The sequence below is a fragment of the Choristoneura fumiferana genome, chromosome 12 (assembly GCF_025370935.1).
Source record: "Choristoneura fumiferana chromosome 12, NRCan_CFum_1, whole genome shotgun sequence".
In the NCBI taxonomy this organism is placed as follows: Eukaryota; Metazoa; Arthropoda; class Insecta; order Lepidoptera; family Tortricidae; genus Choristoneura; species Choristoneura fumiferana.
In genome coordinates, this window is record NC_133483.1 from 19,225,195 (window position 1) to 19,248,305 (window position 23,111).

The 23,111-nt window shown below is 36.8% G+C and overlaps 2 protein-coding genes across 5 annotated transcripts in view; one reads left to right on the forward strand and one right to left on the reverse strand.

Moving 5' to 3' along the window:
• Positions 1–1,103: 1,103 nt before the first annotated feature.
• kri (uracil phosphoribosyltransferase krishah) lies at positions 1,104–6,246 on the forward strand. Its single transcript, XM_074095651.1, has 4 exons — positions 1,104–1,329; positions 1,858–2,050; positions 3,207–3,374; positions 3,963–6,246. Exons 1-4 carry the CDS (start codon positions 1,202–1,204, stop codon positions 4,143–4,145), a joined length of 672 nt encoding a protein of 223 aa, XP_073951752.1. The 5' UTR covers positions 1,104–1,201; the 3' UTR covers positions 4,146–6,246.
• A 1,884-nt stretch (positions 6,247–8,130) lies between these two features.
• The window catches only part of Lmpt (four and a half LIM domains protein limpet), a 241,741-nt gene continuing 226,760 nt past the window's right edge, over positions 8,131–23,111 (reverse strand). For all 4 annotated transcript variants that reach the window (XM_074095660.1, XM_074095659.1, XM_074095661.1 and 1 more), the window contains 3 exons: positions 12,689–12,858; positions 11,258–11,444; positions 8,131–10,228 (listed from right to left, as the gene is read on the reverse strand). In XM_074095660.1, the coding sequence (XP_073951761.1) occupies positions 10,071–10,228; positions 11,258–11,444; positions 12,689–12,858 (515 nt within the window). In that variant the 3' untranslated portion in view covers positions 8,131–10,070. The remainder of the gene's footprint in view (positions 10,229–11,257; positions 11,445–12,688; positions 12,859–23,111) is intronic.

Here is a 23,111-nt window from a genome sequence, read left to right on the forward strand (position 1 = left end):
AATACGAGAGTGAGAGGGACCGCACGACACGAACTTCGAGTTTCGTAGTAGCGCTGCTGGCTCTATACTACAAAATGCAAAATTCTAACTTCGTGTCTTGCCGCCCCGCTGACTCTAATTATTATTTACGAAAGTGAGGGGCGGATGGTATGATACGAACTTCGAATTTCGTAGTAGCACCCCAGCAGCAGAGCTACTACGAAACTCGAAGTTCGTGTCGTGCGTTCCCTCTGACACATACTATTTAATACGGAGCGAGAGGGACGGTACGACACGAACTTCGAGTTTCGTAGTAGCCCTGCTGCTGGGGGGGTACTACGAAATTCGAAGTTCGTATCATACCGTCCGCTCCTCACTTTCGTATAATAATAATAAGAGTCAGTGGGGCGGCAAGATACGAAGTTTGAATTTTGCACTTTGTAGTATAGAGGCAGTACTTAGGTGCCTGCATCTATCTGCAGGGTTACTACGTAACGAAGTTCGTATCGTAATGTCCCTCTCGCTCTCGTATTAAATATGAGTGTCAGAGGGACCGCACGACACGAACTTCTAGTTTCGAGTTTCGTAGTAGCCCTGCAGGTCCTATACGTACTACGAAGTTCAAAATTTAAACTTCGTATCGTATCATGCCGTCCCGCTGACGCTATCTATAATACACTCTCACTCGTGAGAGGGACGGTACGATGCGAATTTCAAATTTCGTATTAGTCCCCCTGGATTCCAAAATAATGGATCTGATTTCTATTCTGAGCTCGTCCCTCCCAATCCCAAGTATAAATCTAGCATTCGAATTTGAAGCTTTTCAGGACACAACTACCAAAATTCGGTTACCGAATTTGTAATAATAAGTAACATTTTATTTTTATTTTTATTGTAGCTTCGCGCTCTTGTCGCATTTAGCCAAACGGGGAAACGGAATTAGATAAGGGAAATGCGTAAGGATCGGAATTTAGAAAAATGGGTTGGAAAAATAAGAAACATTATACTTATTAAGAAAATAAAAGCTATCTTATTTTTCTTGTTTCTGTTTAACATGTTAAAACTCGTGTAAATAATTTCGTAATATTTTAAGAGTAGTTTTAACAGCTACTCAAACAGACAACAGCTGAGCGTCAGCAGTTTTTGACATTTGTTTGACGTTTCATTTCGATATTTCAATAGCGCTCGTGTCCATTCGCTTAGCTTGCAAAATATTTAAACAATGGATCTTTTGAACGAGGAAATCCGACCATGGGACGCCACCGATGTAGCGGAGCAGTTCGGTGACAGCCTCACGCTGTTGCCTTCTAACGATAACATTAAAGAATTGCAGAGCATTCTACGAGACAAGTAAGTGAGGTTACAAACGTGCAGTCTTTTTGTATTATTAATGAATGTAAATGGGTCCTTATTAAAAAAAAAACCTAACCAAAAAAAGTATACAAAGGCGTGAAAGGGCGACGGGATAGGAAAGTATCTTTTTTTTATATGAACGATGATTATTCTGTACTTGGTAATAAAATAACCAACTTTTATGTAAACTAGTCAAGTGTGTTAAATAAACGTTATTAGCTAACACTGTGTTCAACACTTAGATCCCAGTCACTCTAAATAACAGACATTGATGAAGATAGGTAGTTGAAATATTATATCCTCATGAGCCCTCGAATACTTATAAAGGACCAATATAACACTAAGAATAATGGCCGAATGTAATTTATAAAGTACAAATTGTTTATTGAATAAAGAATTTTAAAAATTAAGGAATAATATCCAAAATGGTAAAGTTGGGGACCCATGTCAAGTATTATGTCTGTTAAAAAATGTTAGGATTCAAGAGGATATATTGAAGTAATAGTGACCATGTAAATATTCCAGGAACACAAGCAGAAGTGATTTCAAGTTCTATGCCGACCGCTTAATACGGCTGGTGATAGAAGAGAGCTTGAACAGGCTGCCGTTTACTGACTGCGAGGTGGTGACACCCACCGGAGCGTTGTACAAGGGACTGAAGTATGGCGCAGGGAACTGCGGAGTCTCCATTGTCAGATCAGGGGAAGCGATGGAGCAGGTAACTTGTTTTACAAGCTTTTATTTTGTGTCCTAAATTATCCCAGTGTCTTTCAAATCTTAACTTGTTTCCAGTGATTTGAGTGGCTTGTAATTTCTTAGATAATAATATGTGGATTGGTTGGCAATGCGATAAAATCAATTAAAAACTGAATTCCCACAAGTTCAAGTTCGAGTTGCTAGACTCAAAATCAAAAGTCACTAGAAAGTCGCTAAAATTACTTCCACCGGCGGGGCTACTACAAAATTTGAATTTCGTATCGTGCCGTCCCTCTCACTCTTGTATTAAATATCATTTGCGTCAGCGCAGCAGGATGGCAAGATACGAAGTTCGAATTCTGCACTTCGTAGTATAGGGCCAGAGCGGCTACTACGAAACTCGAAAATCGAAGTTCGTATCGCACCGCCCCTTTCACTCACGTATTAAATGACATAAGCGTCAGCGGGACGGCAACGGCAACATACGAAGTTCGAGTTTTTGTTTTTTTTTTTGTTTTAATTTGTAAGTACTCCAAAAGTCGCCAGATAAGTCGCTAAACCATTTTTGCCGCTAAAACTTTTTTTTGGTTGCTAAGACTTAAGCAAAAGTCGGCAGTTCTAGCGACTTTGTCGACAAGGTCGCTAAATTGGCAACACTGGAAGCTGTTTTTTTAAGTTTAACTGTTTTTTTCTATTGTGAAAAAAAAACTGAAAAAAACATTTTTTTCTGGAGCATGTTTTTTTTTCAAGAGTACAGAATTTAAAATTAAAGGTAGTTTCCGTAAAAGATTAATATTAGAGTTTTTTATTTATTTATAAATCTACCATACCGTTTTGGTTGAATAGTACCAAGTTTACATGAATATATTGGCAACATTTAAACTGCGCACGGGAAATCCCCGTTCGGTCAATGTTTGTTTGAACATCGTTTTTTTTATCATGTTACATCATCGTAGGTTCGCGAGAACCTCTGATGATCGCGCATTCGCCTTCTATTAGGACAATGCCTTATACTATGGGAGCGAATCCACAGGATGAAGATAGTTTAGATGAGTTATTTTAAAGCTAACGCTATTCCACATACTTCCGCATATCTATAATTTAGTAGGATTTATTAGACTAACTTATATTGTGGTATGGTAAGTATAAGTATATGACAACACAATATTCCCGGTTAGGGCCTCCGCGACTGCTGTCGCTCCATCCGCATCGGCAAGATCCTGGTGGAGAGTGACACAGACACCCACGAGGCGCACGTGGTGTACGCCAAGTTCCCGGAGGACATCGCCCGGAGACAGGTGCTGCTTATGTACCCCATCATGTCTACGGGTAACACTGTCAAACAGGTAAGGAGGGTTATTTCTTATTTATTTATTTTATTTGGAAAACCAACAGCTTAAATTAACTATAACATGACCTAACCAAGAAAAAGTGGGAAAACCCCCGACTTTGTCAATATCTCAAAAACGGCTGAATCAATTTTGATTAAACATGTCTAAGAAGCATTGCTAGAAAACCTGATTTCAAATAAAAAAAAACCGTATTCAAATTGGTTCACCCATTTAAGAGCTACGGTGCCACAGACAGATCTTTTTGCGTCGGGGGTTAAAAACATGTGACAATAAAACTAATTAAAGAAAAAATGGAAAACGAAAGAGAAAAAAATTTTGTTTGCTTGATGGTTATTATATTTTTAATTTTTTTTTACATGGAAAGGTAACAAGAGGAAATGGCGTGCCAACGAGACACACTGATCATAAATAAGTTCAACTGGAAATTAGTTACGTCAATTTCGTGTTTAATTTGAATTTAATTATTCGAGTTAGCATCCGGTAGTTTGTGCCATGTTCAGCTAGAGTTATTTTTACAACTAACCATCTGCTGAAATGTTTCGGGTAAGGTGCTTAATCTTATATATGTTCCGTCTTTTCCAGGCAGTGAACGTCCTGACCCAGCACGGTGTCAAGGAAGAACGCATCATCCTATCCAACCTGTTCTGCACACCAGCAGCCGTCCAAGCCGTCGTGGACTATGTACCCAAGATGAAGATACTAACCTCAGAGTTGCATCCCGTAGCACCGAACCACTTTGGACAGAAGTATTTTGGAACGGATTGATGCGGGTATTGCTTAGGTGATGCGGGAAAAGGGTATTTTTGGACTATTCTGATAGCTGTTATATTTGAATATAAATTGGGCGATCTGTAAAGCTATTTTATGCCAATGGGATTGTCCCAAATTATTAGTACTGAAGTGACATTAGAAGCTTAATTTTTTACAATTTATTTTGTCACCAGTGAATAGTGTAAAAGATCATAACAATCAGAAATCAATATTTAATGTCATGCAGTCGATGCAGACGTATTTATTGTCAATATATTAGCTAATTCTCGGTTTCTTAGTATGACATCTTTTATTTATAATGCAAAAAACCCAAAGGAACAGAGCAAAAAGTTTAGAAACGTTTTAGCCCTTAATTTGGCAGTGTATGCCACAATGAACATGATTCAAACCTTGTTTTTTTATGTAGGATTTTTCGGACTGGTTAGGTAATGACGAGGATTGAATCAAGAACTTTTTTTTAATTTTGTCAAATTAAGGGTTAGCTCTTTCAGTCAATATTAGATCTAAAACACTATCAAGTGGTCTCACATTTGTATTTTTAAATTGTATACAATTTTGATAGTGATTGCTAAACTTTATTTTTCTAACTAGGGGATTAGATTTATTTGTGCACAAAATCTAAATTTTTTAATTATATTGGTTACAAATGAATGAAGGAACGTTTTTAAAAAAACAGTAACTATTACTTATGACACCAAAAGCATGTTATTGATCATATGTCCTTGCTGTTAAATATTTGCTGTGACTTATTTTTCAAAAGTGTTTTTCAATAAAATTACACGTCAAGAGTGCTTACCTTCTTTCTAATGCTAAGAAACGAAGTATAAGCTCGTGAAACCCACTTTCAAATACTTCCTCATCATCATTACCATAATCAGCCGTAGGACGTCCACTGTTGAAACTCATAGACCTCCAGTTGCCTCGGTTGGCAACGGTTGGTGGACGTCCTACGCTGCGCTTGCCGATCCGCGGTCCTACATAATACTTCCTCAGGAGGCGTTAATTTTTGTCTGTGACATAATTCCAGTGTGGTTCTATTGGGGTAATTATTAGTCATGTACCTACAGTGTTCCGTCGCGTAGTATAAATTTCATCTTAAGAATTTCTTTTTCTAGAACATCTTCTTTATTCAAAGTAACAATTTTTTTAAATTGAAATAAAAAATACAAAACGATTCAAAAAACCAATCTTAACCTTCTTTATTTGTTGTTGCTAGTTGGCAACAGTCACGTTAAAGTTTTGTTGCGAGAGCAATTCTCCTATCAGAACTTTGATTCTTAGTAATTATGGTAACCATTTAAAAAAGGCAAGATATGCGTCCACGAGCTTGGAAATCCTCGAAATGGAAAAGATTGTGTGTTGCAATTTTATAGTGTCTGTTATGTCTTGACTTGACTTGACACAACGACTTGAAAATACGGTCAAGCAAAAGGGGGTTGAATGATCCCTTGTGGAGAGTCTATGGGAAAATTAAACCGCAGAATGAGTCTATGACGTATCATAGAAAAAAATGTTTTTATAAAAAAAAAATCGTTTATTTTGTCTTTGATGAAGATTTTTATTATTTGGTACAGTCGGTTTTCGTTTAATTTTATAATAATTTATTTACTTTAAAACTTGTAATGTAAAGTTTGATAAAAGAAGCTGCTTAGCTGAACCCACTTTACCACAAACGTTTGAACACTCCGTTTAGCTGCATGCCGTCTTTACATCTAGATTTAATCGTTAAACTTGGTTTAAGCTTGACAATTTCTCACATTTTGTCACTACTTAGCGTAATACTAATTCTAGATTTAATTATGTTCAGCAAATGACCATACCTTAAATGAATTTTCTTTTTGAATTGACATTGTTAAGTACATGTTCAACGGTTGTCTAAGTTTTTATGGTAACGCAATTGTAATGTAAATATGAAACGTATTTTTTGTGATAAACTATACTAATTTTAAGTGAAATTATTTGACCCGAAATCTATAAATTTCAATCTCATATAGATTTCTTAGATATGTAAGTGTAAAGTTAACTGATCCGTTACCTACTTGTATTATAAAAGTTGTAGTCATTAGGTGTAATGGAAATAAATTGACGTATTTGATAGTTGGTTTTTTATTTTAATGAGGGTTTCACAGAGGCGACATATCGCTAGATGGCGTTAGTATCGTAAGGTCCGTTTGACGTTTGCTTGCGATTGGCTCATTCAGTTATTTAACCATACTAACGCCATCTAGCGATATTTCGCCTCCGTGAAAACCCTCATTGACTTTAGACGTATTGAGGATCTCTATAGCAAAGTAGACAAATTTTTCATCTTTAAAAACATATTTACTAAATATTTTTCATTTAAATAAAAAACACACTTGACATTTGGTTAACGATTCGATCAACTTTTTCTTGTCACTCGTTGCTATAGTTACGGTCTCCTGAGTAACTCTTTAAACTGATTACAATTTGCTAAACATGCATTTTTGTGGTAGTTTTAAGCCCCTTCTATAAATTGCTCATCCAATAAGCGTAATGTGACAGAACATTTCTTATATTAAATTTACTACTTTTGTCCCGTCGCTGACGCAACAGAATAACAGCAAGAAATAGTTCATCCAAATTAGCACAATGTTCCACAATGGTATTTTAATATTGTGATTTATAAAATCACACTGGAATAGGCTTAGCCATACTATGCCTTATATACCTATTTTATGTAGTTTCAAACTTCACAATGACTACGATATTGAATCATTCATATAATCGTGATGCGAACTGAACTTATTACTGCAGCGGTGCCATCTAGTGTGGAGTAGAAACAATGAATTAACAATACCCTCTAGCGGGCAATAGCATAACTATATTTCGGAGAATAAAATAACACCAGCGTCACTTTCTTTTTAATTGACATTTTTTTTATAAATCCATGAACGCCGCTATAATTTTGTATAAAAAGTATAACTACTCTTGCTCTTTGTTGTACTTCGACCCACCCCCACGATAGAAACATCATTTTGACCGTTACCTTACGACAAACGTACCACACGATAATAACGCCATCTAGTGATTTTTGTCTGACTATATACCCTTATTGGTTTGTTTCTTGTTTTTAACTGACTTCAAAAAAGGAGGAGGTTCTATGTTCCAATGTTTGTATTATTTTATGTAATAAAAAATGCTTTTCTTTATTTCTTTACACGGGACCAATTTTTCAAACGGTAGGTATCCCTAGAAGTATTCGAAGATGGAGAGACTTTTTTAAATAGGTACCTTACCTATATTATTTTGTAAGTTGAGCAGTAGAAAATCAAAGCTCATATTAATATCATTTGCTTTTTTTATAGGTAGCACGTTTGCTCAACGAAATGTAACATATTTAAATATATATTATCGGGTGCGTCGGACAAGATTCGAACCCGCATCTCTTGGTTATTACATGCCAAGTGTGTTCTACAACTAGAATTGATCTTTGTCAACTCGTAGAAAGTTTAATTGAAGCCATAGTTTTGTGGCAATGCCTACACAGATTTTTACCACTTTTGAATGGTAGTCTAGAGTGAAATGCTCGCTTTTATTCTAAAGCAATAAAAACATACCTCGCGATACTAACGCCATCTAGCGATATTTCGCCTGTGAAAACCCTCATTAGTTATCTCTTACACAAAAAGCGTAAGTGGTTTCATATCTATACAAAACGCCGACATAATAGTACGTACTAAGGTTCAATGTTAAGTGGCATCACTAAAATTGCAAATGCAATAAACAGACATTGAAGGGTAGGGTTGCAACAATCGGAAATTTAAGCTTTAATCGAAAGCGAAAATCACTTCTTCGTATTACGACTTATGACTTGTCGAAATAAAAATACTATTGTAACAAGTTTTATTGCTCTTTACTCTAACGCCGCCGGACAGACTATACTTGATTGTACCTATCTGTTAAAACGAGGGAATTACTAGTGGTTTGTAAAAAAGTGGGTAGGGAATAATACAAACAATAATGCTTTTAATGGTATATTCAGTTTCGTAGTTTATACATTCTATGAGTAGATAGTTACAAAGATTTAAATTAGATCAGATCACACAGCTAAATAGTTTAAAAGTGTACACTTTAATATAAATTTATATTTTCAACATTCTAATAATTTATCCTTTAACAAGTACCCTTACGTGATCCCTGGTTGGTCGCTCAACAGATGTTACCCTACTCTAATATAATACCATGTAAAAATAGCGATAACATTCAATTATATTATTGTAACACCAGTAATTCTAATTCGAGAACAAAAATATTTTATTATTTTTTTAATTAGTAAAAACTATGACTTTACGTCAGTTAAGTGTTAGAAGCTTGCGCGACGAGGTGGCAACACTGCTTCGCATATGGTAACACTGCTTAACACGCGACCACCCCGCCCGCGCCCCTCGCATAATAAGTGCGTACTCCCGTATAAATAAATACTTATAAATATAACACATACAATTAAACTGTCAATGTCCTTACCCTATGTTACGCATTTTAAACAATAACAAGCACTTATCACCCCAAATTGTTGACGGTTTGAGAGCTATTGAAGATTGATAATTTTGTCGTTTTCGACAATAGCAGTCAAATGACGTCACAGCAAGATGGCGGCCTATATATAAGATTATAGCACCGCAAACTTACCTGTGCTAGTGGTAGAGATTGGAACTAACTTTGCTCGGTACTAATATAATTTATTTCGATAGATAGTGGCGCCAACGGCACCCGCACAGGTAAGTTTGCGGTTCACCTACCTAGTTGACAGTGCCCGGTTATTCCGGACTTGTTCATGTTGTAAATTATATCATCAAAATACATGTACAACACAAATTATAATATACCCTCGAAATTGACTTAGATATGTTATTAAGGCATCGCGTGAATCGCACTAGGTAAATTGACAATAAAATCTAAAGGACTAATACAACAGCTAAAGCAAAATTATATGGCAGTTAGCATATAGATACATAATGTATAACGATCCTAACTAAATAGGGGCTCGTGGATGGATCACCGGATTAGTGATAACGGAAGCTTACAGCCAAAATATATAAACACCTTAAATAAAAAAAGCAAAATTAAATACTTATACATTTGTGCATCCACTTTGATTTTTTTGTGATTTTTCGATTCATTTTTTTTGTATAAAAATATCGGGCAACAGAGCTTAGTAACGGTCAGAGACGTTGACTTTGCGGAAGGTAAGATCGACATCCAAGTCTGGTGGGTTCCTCTGTTCTCCGTCGACCCACGCCATGGCGCTAGCGACTACCGGCAGAATGGTTTTTTCGCTGCATCACAAAAACCGAGCGTTAATTTAAAAACAAACGGCAGTCGTGTTAAACCTTTGCAAAGAAAACGACAAAGCACAACGGTTCCGCCGTTCAAAAATCGAACGTTACTGGCTGAAAAAAATGCCACAGATTATGCAAACGTCAGAACCGCGACGCAGCGTTACTGGCCATCAGACTCGGCAAACCAAATGAAGCGCAGAAACGCAGCTCAATTTAGAGTCTGTACTCAAGTTCTTAATAGGACAACTATATTGGTTAGTCTGCTACATGCAAAATGCGACTGCAACAGTATAAAGACAGGAGTTGCCTTGTTAGATGAATGTTGTGGCAAGATGACTACGACCGTTCAACCGCAATAGGCGGAGGTTTGTGTAAAGACGTGTGATCGATTTAGTTTGAGAAATACGGGTACCGCATTAGGTGACTAGATTAATGTAAGTATCTCAGCGACCACATTAGGCGCTCGTTTATATAAAGTAGCCTACTGATCGATTTCGTTTGAGAGCCATGCGGTCACTGCATTAGGCGGACAGAAAGACATTAGTTGGCCGAAATTCGCAAGTAACGCGGACTAATAAACATAATTGTCCATGGATTAGTTTGCCGCAGCCTGAGGCGTTTACATGAGCTTCTGCTTGGCGCATTCCGGACAGATGATGTCCTGTCCGTCGGTGATGAATCCTTTGCCGACGAGTGAGGTCTTGCACTGCGCGCAGATGAAACAGTCGTTGTGCCAGTGGCGGTCCTCGAAGGAGATGAAGCGGGTGCCGCCGATGCCTGCAATAAGGAAAGTTATTTGTTATACCAAGATGTAAAATATTTTATTGAAACAGGCGTTACTTTGCGGAGGTCTAAATCAATGAACTAAAAGAATTTCCTTGCTCACCCGCGACCTACGATAGCTAAGCTTATGCAAAATATGCGTGTTCATGCAGTTCCTCCACCTCCACATTGTAAGAACACACACAAATCCATCTATCACCACCACCAAACCATACTGACGCGTTTCGAACTCAACCAGAGCTCATCTTCAGAGTAACACAACCGAACTGCATGAACACGCATATTTTGCACCTTAGCTATCGTAAGGTCGCGGGTGAGCAAGGAAATTCTTTTAGTTCAAGATGTAAAATACCGTGGTGGTAAAAAAGTCATGGCAGCCTAGTGATTTTAAATATTAATACTTCTACACTGATATAAAGACGAAAGATTTCTGTATGTTTGTAACGAATAAACTCAAAAACTACTGGACCGATTTCACAAATGCTTTCACCATTAAAATGCTACATTATCCCTGAGTAACATAGGCTATATTTATTCCTAGTCCTGGCTTTGCGCGGGTATTGTTTTTGATAAATGGAGCTAAAAAATGTGTGTGAAATGCCCTTTTTCTGAACATTATGCCCGTCCGAAGCCGGGGCGTGTCGCTAGTTTTACACAACTAGGGACGCCCCGGCACCGTGTGCGTATAAAGTTTGGCAATGGAATCCGCCTTTGATTCCTTACTTTTCGCCTGCTTTTTTAGGGTTCCGTAGTAAAAATGGCAAAAACGGAATCCTTATAGTTTCGCCATGTCTGTCTGTCTGTCTGTCCGTCCGTCCGCCGCTTTGCTCAGGGACTATCAATGCTAGAAAGCTGTAATTTTGCAAGGATATATATGTAAACTATGCCGACAAAATGGTACAATAAAAAACTAGAGAAAAAAAATTGATTCTTTTTTCTCATCCAACCCTCTGTTGGGTATCGTTGGGTAGGTCTTTTAAAACCATAAGGGGGTTGCTAAAACGATTTTGAAAAGGAACTGACCAGTGATGGGCTTGGTGCAAGACGTGCAGCGCTTGGCGAACAGTTCCCCGAAGCAGTCGGCGCAGTACGGCTTCTCATCGCGCGACGTGAACCGCTGTCCCGCCAGCGACGTGTTGCAATTGGTGCACGTGAAGCACTCGCGGTGCCACGGCTCGTTCTTGTACGTCACGCCGCCTTGCGTGATGATCTGGAAGGATGGCATAGCGTGTATTTTTTTAAACGCAAATATGAAGTGGTGGCCTATGGCACGATTTTCAGCTGTCGTGTATTACAGACTGTGGCGTTCAAAACGTTAATCCGATTATGATTGTTTTTTTTGGAGTGTTTTTGTAGTGCTGCTGCTTAAGTAGTAAAGTAGAAATAAGCAACCTGAGGTATGTATGCATAGGAAAAATTCGTGTCTAGATTCCTGTCCAGCAGGTGTAGGGGTTATAGCACGCAGCACGGAATGCTGAGGACCTGTGTTCGATTCCCAGTGCTGGTCTCTTTTTCTGGTTTTTCTGTGCATCCATGTCTCAGTTTGTATTTTCGTTAATCCGATGTCGGTTGCTTGGTCGGTTGGTTGGTGCGATAAAGCGATATTGCAATAAATTTTAAGTTTAGCGTTTGTAAATTTTACGAACTGTTGTTGAATATTGTTATATATGGCGTACAATAATTTGACACGAGAAAAAATAAATAAATATCACGAGACACTTGACACCAATTGACCTAATCCCAAAAGTAAGCATAAGCTTATGTCATAGGTACCTACTAGAAAACGGATAAACATACTTAAATAATAGATAGATATAGGTAGAGTCATTCACGATGACGCGTGCCGTGATTCTTATTACAATGTCATTAATGTCTAATTTTGACAAAATCACGCGTCTTCGTGGATGGCACTAGGTGTAAAGTATATAAGTATGTATAGTAATGTAATAAATAATGTAGATCTAGAAACACTCAAGAAAAAAGATTCGTATAAATCATCCAAATATCTACCCCGACGGGGGATCGAACTCGAACCTCACGCTTCGCAATAGGTCCAAAATCGTTCTCAACAAACAGATTTTAATACGGTATTTGACTATTTTGTATATGTTTTATAAATTAAAACTACACAATGCCTGTTATCGAATAGAGAAACAATTTTTAAGCTTCCTTTACAAATAACAAAGTTATAAAGGTTTGAAATTCAAGATTAGACAGAGAAAGACATACTGGCATGTGACGTCACACGCCAGTACCGCCATACTTGCTGCATAGAGAAAAGCGTTTGAGAAAGAGACAGGTATGTTTTCAAAAAATCACTATAAATCCAATTTTCAACCGATTTAAGTTTTCTCTTCGCTAAACACTGTCTGTATATCTATATTTTCATAATAATATTAAGATATAGCAAATTCAGGAGTTGTCAAATACCGTATTGATAATAAAGAGCCGTACCTTATTGCACTTGACGCAGCGAGTGGCGAACTTGTCCTCGTAGCAGCCGGCGCAGTAGATCTCCTGCTCGCGCGGGATGAAGCTCTTGGTGCCGATGGGGTTCTTGCAGACCACGCAGCAGAAGCACTTCTCGTGCCACTGCCTGGTCTTGTACTCCATCTTCTTGGTTCCTGGGGGCAAAGGGGAAATCTGATTGGTCTGGATGAAGACGCCATATTGTCTGAACGCTGACGTTTACGATTTCATTCACCATGTCTTTCAACCCTCGTCACTGTGTGATAGAAAGAAGTGGTGGTAATGATTGTGATTCCAATTGTGTTAGATAATAATGCTGCGGCTCCACTGAGGCGGAGACGAGCGGATTGGTTGATCCTACACGTCTCCGCCTCAGTGGAGTCGCGCAGCCTAAGGCCGTAGATTCTTGAGGTTTTACTGCGGATTTCACAGATGGATTTTTATTTAGAAGTTGATAGTTGTATCTACTAGTCGCTTAATAAAGATTTAGTTTAGGAAGTTTTATTTAATTGGGAAATATAATGTGTATTTTATTTTTTGTTCATTTTTAGAGAACTAGGTCGGTCAGTTCTTATGTTACTTATATCTAAAGGTAGTTCTTTTATGTTCTTTCTTTCTTAGCATTTATTTATAATCACAGCCTTGATAGTTGTAAGAATGTATATTATATTTTAGACAGAAAATAGATCCTTGACACTAAATGACCGGATCAAATAACAAACCAATTAAAAATTTAACACGCCCATCGAATTGATTAATATACTTATTATGATCGTCTGTATAAGGAGGCAATTTAAAAATTAAATACTTCTCTGATCATCTAAAACCGGACGGTTAAGTTAAGATTTTATCTACTAAGATCATTTTATTAATTAAACTTCGAATTCTTCAAATTGAAATATGCTACTGTACAGTCACATACATTTAATATCTGCGACAATGGAGCGTACCAAATTATCTGACACGTCCTACCAGCCCTAGAAATAAAATTCTATCAGATCGTACACGCTTTGTTGTATCCGATATTGATGCTAGTGACTGTACTGTATTTTAACTTGCATAAAAAATAGAATAATGGTAATTCTATATATTGGAAATTATTACTCCTTCATCGTTTTATCACCATTTCCGACTTCCACGAGCTCCCATGCGACTTCCGCTAAACAATCTACACCTAAAATTAGACTTTCCATCGATTGCGTGATCCAATACATCAGATTTGTTACAGATTTGTCCTTCAATTCAGTTTGTATGCCATGTCGCTATGCACGCGATGCATTCAAGGTTCGATGAACTATAAATATTGCTTTATATTGTAAATTTAAAGTGTTTTGATTCGACGTGAAATATCGTGGATTTGGATATTGATTTGATTTTTGATTGCAGTAAAGTTCAGGGTTGTAAAGTTTATTTAGATTCAGACTGTCTCAATCGAACATAGAGTTGCAACTTTGCTACAAAGGTAACGAAAGAAAAAAGGAAAAGTGAGTAAGGTAAAAGTTTTACCTACAAGCTCTTTATAAAGATAAGCACTTGGAACGGTAGAACTGGCAATGCAACATAAAACCTCGCGTGTCAGCCATGCGGATATAGCCTTTAGCATACGGGCTGTATCTTTTACTACATTCGTACAAAACAACTTCTATAAAGCTAGTTAGTATCTATTTAACATGTCAACGAACTTTGTGGTTATGATTTTGTTTTACTTGCATTTGCTTGCTGTCGATGTTATAAAATACCTACTCGGTTCAGTTGGGATATTTATCTACCTGCTTGCGGTTATATACACTCAAAGCTGTGCATAGCAACCTGTCGGAACCACGCAAGAAAAATCTTTACATAGTAACAAGGTTTGATTCTAACTACTCGCATACCTAACTGAGCTACTTTTGATAACTTGAATTTAGATAATTTGTTGATCCTCAAAGTTTAATCGTTAAATCAGGGTACCTATCGGCCAATGAGGTGTTATCGCTGTTTCATGGTACGAGGGCAAAATTTCCTTGGTACGGGGGCCATTAATTAAGTTGACATCTCTTTAAGAAATTCCTTTTATTTTTAAATATTATTATTGAATACGATAAAAAAATCTATCCAACCGCACAGTCTTTAGGTTAGTTGACATGTTTCAAAATGTTTCATTAATTTTTGTCCAGAGTGAGAAAGCAAACGACCAATTTCTGGACTTTATTTTAAGATTTTTTATTGCTCGTACAGTCATTTTCCTTCCGTTATTGTTCAAATAAGGAATACATTACTTAACCGTTAACTATGCCTCAATTCGACAAAGTTCTTAGTCTGAATCACAGCCGTCAAAGTTGAACCTTACAAGAATTAAATACGGGTTAATTTCTATACATAAAAATAACTTAGTACCTTGTTTAAGTGAATTGTGCCATTGTTCTTGCGTGAAAGGTCCGCGGTTGACAACTTTGCGTCCCACGGGCGAAAACGTATTGATTTTAATTGCTAATACAATCGGGCTGCCGTCCATTATTGGCCATGCTATATCGATTAGTACGCTCCATAAACCCACATTCTCGACATTATATGTAGAAGATGTGATTCTGATTTACGATCGACGTACGAATTTTTCTGAAACTGTATACTATTCAGGATATATTTCAGGACGATCCTGTAGTACTTTCTAGGTTTTATAAGAATCCTGAAATACTTATAGTAAAAAAAAATCGTTAGTCCATATGGAACAGTTGGGAAATGACTCAACTCATCTGGGAAAAATATTTTCGGCAAAGAACGAAAGAACCATAGAAGATAAGTTTAGCTACACACATCAAAAAAAGTTTTGAGATACTGATTATCCCTAGACAAATTTGATGTTTTGACTCAGTATTAATATTTAATTAATCTCAGTATAAGACTATTAAAAATAATATAGGTAAGATGCCTTTATTTTTTTGTAAATAGATTATAACATCTAAACAAAATTACACCAACTTAGAGCACTTTTGAGAGTACGTATTTCTTTTGTTTCTTGCTTTGCGGACTTTGTACATAGTGTCGATAACCGATATTCTCATTTTATTTTTATTGTTTTTGTCGAACTGTTGGTTTTGCAGTGGACAGTGGGCCTTAGGAGGCGAGACCTGTCCGTGACTAAGTGGGTATTGGGTGGTGGGCGGCTGCAACGGTTCATTATTCATAATTGAATAACTTATAATATTACGAATCCGGAGTAAATTATAATGGCAAAAGCGAGCAAACAACAGTATAGTCTTGGACCGAAAGGAAATTCTGCCAAAGTCACTATTACTTAGAAAAACCTGTCGTTTTGCTTTAGCCTATGATCCTTAAAGCGCGAGCAATACCATCAATGTCTTTAATTATCTAAACCAAATAGACGGACTACCCTCGTCGCTTCAGAGAACTGTCTCAGAATTTGTCTCTATAAGGCGACCCGGGGCTATTGTAGCTGGGGGGATATTGTATCTATGCCGTCTGATGGCATCCTTACGACGCCTTGTGTGTTGTGTGAAGACAGTCTTCTGGCGAACACAACGAAAATGCCCGAGAGAACACGGCGTCGTAAGGACACCCGGCCGGCCCCGGGTCACCTTATATAGTTAGTTATTCCACCGCCTTTCGAAATTATAGTCTCCATTTTTATTTTAAGCATGAAATCGATCAATAACGGCTAATAGGAACCAAATATTCATATTTTTTATGGTACAGAAATATTGCATTGGCTTTATTGGTATGATATTTATGAGCAGATATTTGCCTCGAGCGAGAATCAAACCCGCTAGGCCAACTGGTGTAATATCCAAAAACCTTGGTACCTCTTCAAAAAAGTAGATCAGTATTAATATTTAATAATATATTATGCATTCGTGCCGCAATGAATAAATTACAGCTCGAATGAAACCGCAAGATATTTGATACTGAGATTGTGGTCAGTTTGGCGACAAAACTAACAAAGTACAGTCACCAGCACCTAAGTATATCTGTCACAAAAAATCTTGCATAAATACCTGATACGACTCTATTTCTAGAGCCGGTAGGACGCGGTGCTGTACAGAACTGCCTATCGCACGGCTTATGTTCTATATTTGCGGAACCTCAAATTCGCGGGGTCCGACACGCTCTTGGCCGGTTTTTTCTCTCATTTATTTTAAAGGATGCTCTCAAGATTACCACTTACGTCATTTTGGGTAAAGCAAGGTCAATGTTAAGGCCTTAAGGCTCTGACACAAAGTTAGCTGTTCACTCGGAAACCCATATGGCGTTGGTTTCGCGACCTTGCGTCATGGTGTTAAGTATCACCTACGGTTGTTTGGGTGTGTAATTAAATTTGTCACAGTTAAGGTGATTTGTTTAGTATATTGAGGCGTTTTCATAAAGGAGTTGACCGGGGTGTAAGAAAAAAACGCTAAACCACGGTTGCTATACAAGTGGCGTCTACGGTCAATACGAGAGCTGATCAAGCAGATATGATCGATATTGAATCGATATGAATGTTTCATAATGAAAGTGTGTGTGCACAAGTTTTTACAAGCTTTAATTTAACTTGCCCTGTTTGTTACCTATTGTTGTTGGGTCAAATCGGGTAAGTTCATTTTGAACCACACGGTTGACTTAAAATTTGGTAATACATAATATGTAAGATGGATAACAGTGCAGCAACAACAAAACAGCACAAAAAAATAGGTACAGTCAACAAAAAAACTTGAAAGGATAATGTTATTTTAACAGATACTTATTTCTACTACCGGTGTTAAGGTTGGAGCGACAGAATTTCAAAAATTGGTCCCAGCACATTGCTACCTACGAATTTTAATAAAATTTCGAACTTTATACGTTTTATCGATCTCGTTTTAGTGTCCACGCACGTGAAGCCAATATTAGCGCATGAACGTTTCAACTGTCATTTGTTTGCGGAGTCTCGAGTGACCGCAAACAGCGCTCACATCACCGTGATTAGGCGGTGGACTAAAAGAGTCACTAATCTTATATTATAAATGCGAATGTTTGTAACTCTGTTAGTTTATTTGGTACCTTATCACGGCTAAACCGCTGAACTGATTTACCTATACGAGTAGTTAAGTTTGAGTACCGACATAGGATATCTTTTATTCCGGAAAAATTAAACAAATTCTACGCGGAAAGAGGACGGGCAATAGCTATAGTTATAAATAATAAAGCACTAAAAAATAAAAATATCTTTTAAAATGTTAGTCGATGACACTTCCCAGTAGACAGTAGAGATTGTGGAGGAGTTAAATAAAAACTTGTAAAAAGTGTGAAAATCTTCAATGGTGACACTTATAACTTAAAATTAATTAAAATTACCTAACTGGTACAATTTTGAACTCCATTTAAGTCTGGTTCTTTCTGGTTAAGGTTCTTAAAATTTTTGGTTGGGGGCCCACATTGTAAATACATATAAATATTTGTAGCCCGCGACCCTAAAATACCACTTGACATCAAAGTTAAATATTAAAAAATAATTAGAGAATTCCTGCGACCCGAATTTGGGTCGCGACCTGAGGTTAAGAAACGCAGATTTAAGTGGTACATATCTGTGTATATCTATATAAACTACAGCAAAATAATTTCTTGATTACTCGACAAGATGGATTAAAGCTAATTAATTTTTTACCTAATTTTTTCCTACCTACGTGTATTTCAAAAATCGGTCCCATAGACTTTTCGAATTCGTAGGTAGTATGTGCGTAGGTATTATATGAATCGGAAATCCAATCTATCTAAAATTAAATCTTAATTTTACAATTAGCCTTTCTGTGCAAATATATTAGAGAAAAAAATGTCAGGCAGTCTGCTTGCACTGTACACAATCAAAATAATATGTACGTATGGGCCCGCTCTCCATCTGCTACATATTTGCAGCCTTCGTAGCGTTCCTGTAACTCGCAGCGCTAGCGTAGCACATTAAAAACTATCTAACTTTTTGGCATAATACTCGCATAAAAGAAAAAAAAGATGTCTGGTGCCTTTTATTTTATACGCCATCTTTCACTACTGGCCAGTAACTTTATACAGCTAGCAGTATTAAGGAAGAAAAAAGCGGCCAAGTGCGAGTCGGACTCGCATTCCGTGTAAATTTGTAGGTATCTATGAATATCCGTGGAAGATTGGTTTCCTCAACTTACATCTAGACAGTGTGTAATAAAAATTGTTATTCAACTTACATCTAGACAGACAGTAATAAAAAAAAAAAATTTTTCTTAACTACTGGAAGAACTCTATAGGTTTTGACACCACGGCAATTTGTATGGAAACACCTTTTTAATGACTGTATCTTTTGATTGCGTAGCGTTGACTCAGATGTTTTGATTTGTTTCACTACTCCAAGGCGTAGCAGACCTAAGTATTTGATTGATTTCAGTTTGATAGGTACGTGGAGGTCCACGTGTTCTTGAGAAAAAAGTATCTTGACAGACGGACAGACCAGCAGATAAACAACAAAGAGATCCTATAAGGGTCCCTTTTTGTAAACTGAGATACAGAGCCCTAAAGGAGACCGTATTTTTTCCCAAAATATTTCCAGTTCTCGCATTCGAAGTGATATGGAGATTCCGTACGAGACGCTGTTATTTATAGAATGGTAACGTCCTTTACGTACTGGGCCCACCCGTGGGACGAGGGCCCAGTGTTGTCCCCAGTGGGACGTAGGCTGCATTATTAAGTAACTCCGTAATGTACAATTTGTTTAGCCTTCAATCTGCCATGACTAATGCAGATAAACAGAGCGTTGTTTAGTTTCCCATATTTGCCGACTCTATTGACTATTGATTATATAGGTTTTATGTTCTGTTGTCTATTGTGTAGCTAGATGACACAGTTTTTATTACAATTTAAGAAGGGAAATTAATGTGATTGTGTGTGGGATTCTTTGTGAGTTTTTTTTTATTGATAAAACTGGCTGGTTGACGGAGAAATTAAAGATTAACAATATGTATACAAAGTGACTGTTAACTGTGATGATAAAGTAGAAAAAAAATCATGTCAATCATCTTGTTTCATGTTGTTCGTGATTGTAAAATTTCGGGCACATTTACATAGTCCAAATGAAATGACTAGGTCAAGGCAAGTATAGAAAAATATCTTCGCTAATGGAAATGATCAAAGAAAAGCACGCAATGAATAAAACTGTACCGGTTGCTGAAAGTAATTTGTATATAGGTACATAAAATAGTTGCTTCTGAACGGTCGTAATAAAGGTATGATTGAATTTCGAATGAAAAATTCCCACGCGATGTTTTACTCTTTTCCGAACGAACTTCTGACTTTACTACTGGCCATTAACTACCTAAATGAAGCAAAACGTTTGAATCGCTCTGAAGCTCTTTGTTAAAAAGTTAGGCGAGATTCAATACAATATTGAAACACCGAACTTCCAAATTATGTACAAATAAAAACAAAAGAACCATCGACAATCGCGTGGGGAAAATTCGAAATTGGAATGCGTTTATTCCGCATCTTTTATCGCGCACGTTCCATTCCACCTGCGGCCACGTGTCGCGAATTAGATAAGAATTGGCAATGCATTGTTTTCAAAACAATGAATCTGGTTTGGTTACGTTGAAGTTTATTACAGGCGTATAGGTAAAACCGGAGTTTCATTTGTTTTTCATTTACCTATTTACTTACACATTGTTCGTCAGGTTTGGATTTTAGGAATAATATTCATAAACTATAGTTACAAGTCAAAATTAGCACGTAAAATGTCAGTGTTCCAATAGAACATCCATTTATTTTCTATTAATATTGTGTTTTTTAATAGGAAATTTGGCTTTGGCTTGTCCGATTTTGGTCTAATAGAATTTAGCTGGTGTGTGAGTATGGTGGTTTGCAAAAACTTTGAGCAAAAAGTATTTGCAAAAAGTTTGAGCTTATAAAATGAATGCACGCATTCGTGCAAATGCATAAGTTTCCTTGTCAAAGGGTTGCCGGGGAGGTTATCGTCGTGATATGGCCGCCGAAGGCCAAGGCAAGCCGCTCGCCATCTGTTCACCCGTGTTGTAACAACCTTCGAGTTTTTCTTAACTATGAGTGATAGCCGGCCAGTATTATTTTGAATAAGAATTGAGAGAGGATAAAAGCGTACACTATTTTTTTCAAGTGTGAGGAGCGTTTTCAGCGGAAGTTGCAAGATCGAGTGCGCCGTGTCCCGGATGTCAAATTAATAGACAGGTTGTCCGCCATTTTGAATAAAATACATACATATAAAGTGATGAAAGTTTTGATGTTCTACATTATTATTTTTTCTTAATTTTTATTTTGATATGTTCCCGATCCGCACAGGATCCGCGTGGGAACTACGGGCCATGTCCTCTCATTCTAAGAGGTAGCCTGTGCTCTGCAGGAGGACGTTTGTAGACCATGACATGAATTTTTATTTTTCTAGAAATGTAGTATTTATAATGTTACTTAACTTACTCAACCCACTGGGCTCTATCAAAAATTTGATTCAAAATTCATTTAAAAATAATCTGCAAAGAAGGGCTCACATTTCTTACTCCTATGATTATCAAAACTATAGAACAATAAGTTTTTAGATAATAGGGGGTCCTTTACTCTGTTTTACTTGAGAATGTAATAATGATATACGGGAAAGGTTCTACAACGAACTGTGTTTCTCTCATGATTTATTAATCTGTCATACGAGTACTTGTATAATTAATCAACATGAATGAAGCCCGTGAATTTGCGTCAATCGAGTTGTAATGATAGCCACTTGTGTAATTAACTCGGGACAGCATTTATTGAATAAATTACGTAATTATCACGCTATAAAATTCATGTTAATACCTTAATACGGCAAAACAACTGTCTTTTTTAAAAAGTAATGACCGCCAATTTGTTTGTATTTATATCCTCATAATGAAGTGGGAAGGGCAGAGTTGAAGGAAATCAATATTTAACGGGTTTTTATTACTTACCAAAACTGAATTTTAATGTTGAAATGTATGTTCTTACATGGTAACACTAATACATGGTAATAGTGTAACAAAAAACACTCGTATGACTTTTACTTACGCCATGTATGTAGAGCCGTATTTTAGCCAAAAACATAATTTGGTTCGAAAAAGTTATTAAATATTTCAATTTAGGTACTTTTTTATTATAAATACAACGCCATTTGAAATAAGAGAACACTTTAAGAGACGTGCCATAAAAGCTTTTTTTTTATAAGGCGAAGGTAATGTAGCGGCACACGGCGCCAACAGCCAAGACGGTCTTAAGCGGATATTACACGGATTTGTAAGCACTTCCGAGCTGTTTAACACAACGTCGGTGTTTATGATTATGGTGGCATTCTGTTTTTAGTTGCATTTCTGAACGTGACAACAACGTGGTTTTTCGTATTAAGTTTATAATTTTAATTCATACTAGCTTTCGTTGATTTATAAATTTGTTACATGAATCTATTTAAGGATTTGCATATCTAATCTCATGTTTATTTAAGTATCATTCCGATATATCAATATAAAACGGTGAACATAAAATAGTTTTTCTTTTCATCAAAGTCTTTGTTTGTTAAAGTTCTGATTACGTGTGTCTATTCATTGCTATATACTAACAATAATAATAAATAATATATCTAAACTAATAAGAAGATAATAAAGATGTAAACTTTACTTGTTTACATGTAGTTGTTAGTATCTGTGGAATAATCTCCGGTATGACTACAGATTTTAAAAATATTTATGGTAAGTACTTTTTACAAGCTTTTATTTAGTTTCACCTGTCCCGTTGTCTGTTTGTCTGTCTGTCTGTAATCAAATCTTGCAAGTTAAATTCGACCAACTTACAGTAGTCGGATTGACTTGAAATTTGGCATATTGCGTGACAATACAATAATCTGGTAGTGACATCCTGGTAGATTGGCCAGGATCGTCTTCGCAGGACGGAAACTGAACTCTTCAACGGGTAATAGCACTGACTTGAAATTTGGTATGCAAATATGGTTTGGGTGACAATGCAAGTAAAGTTGTCAAAAAGTACAGTCAGCAAAAAAGCTTGTATTACCAAAAACTTATTTTTCAACGAGGAAAGAAGAAAGTTTTGCGGCAAGTAGACGAATCAGCGGGTAAAAGCTACAATTCATATTTCTTCGTAAAGTATAGACATGACGTGATGTAAGTATATTAATTATATTTATGGCTACGTCGTCGACTCGGATATGTCTGGCCAGTAGGGTCATTAAATCTATTAAAAGTCCCTCAGATCTTTACGACTAGCGTTTTATGTGTTCGTATACTTTGGATCAATAGCTTTGCCTAAAAAAAGGTTTGTGGCCTTATTTGGCCTTTGAAAGGGTATTATCTAATCTATGAAAAGAACTTTGACCAAACATCTTTTGATAAAATTGTGTGGGTTTAATTTAATTCTTTTGTGTAGGCGTTTGTTGTTCCATGTTAAC

Excerpts from the sequence above, each read along its gene's own strand:
- kri (XM_074095651.1), top strand. The coding sequence starts at position 1,202 with ATGGATCTTTTGAACGAGGAAATCCGACCATGGGACGCCACCGATGTA. Across the intron at positions 1,330-1,857 it reads CAGAGCATTCTACGAGACAA|GAACACAAGCAGAAGTGATT; the intron begins GTAAGTGAGGTT and ends TAAATATTCCAG. Across the intron at positions 2,051-3,206 it reads CAGGGGAAGCGATGGAGCAG|GGCCTCCGCGACTGCTGTCG; the intron begins GTAACTTGTTTT and ends ATTCCCGGTTAG.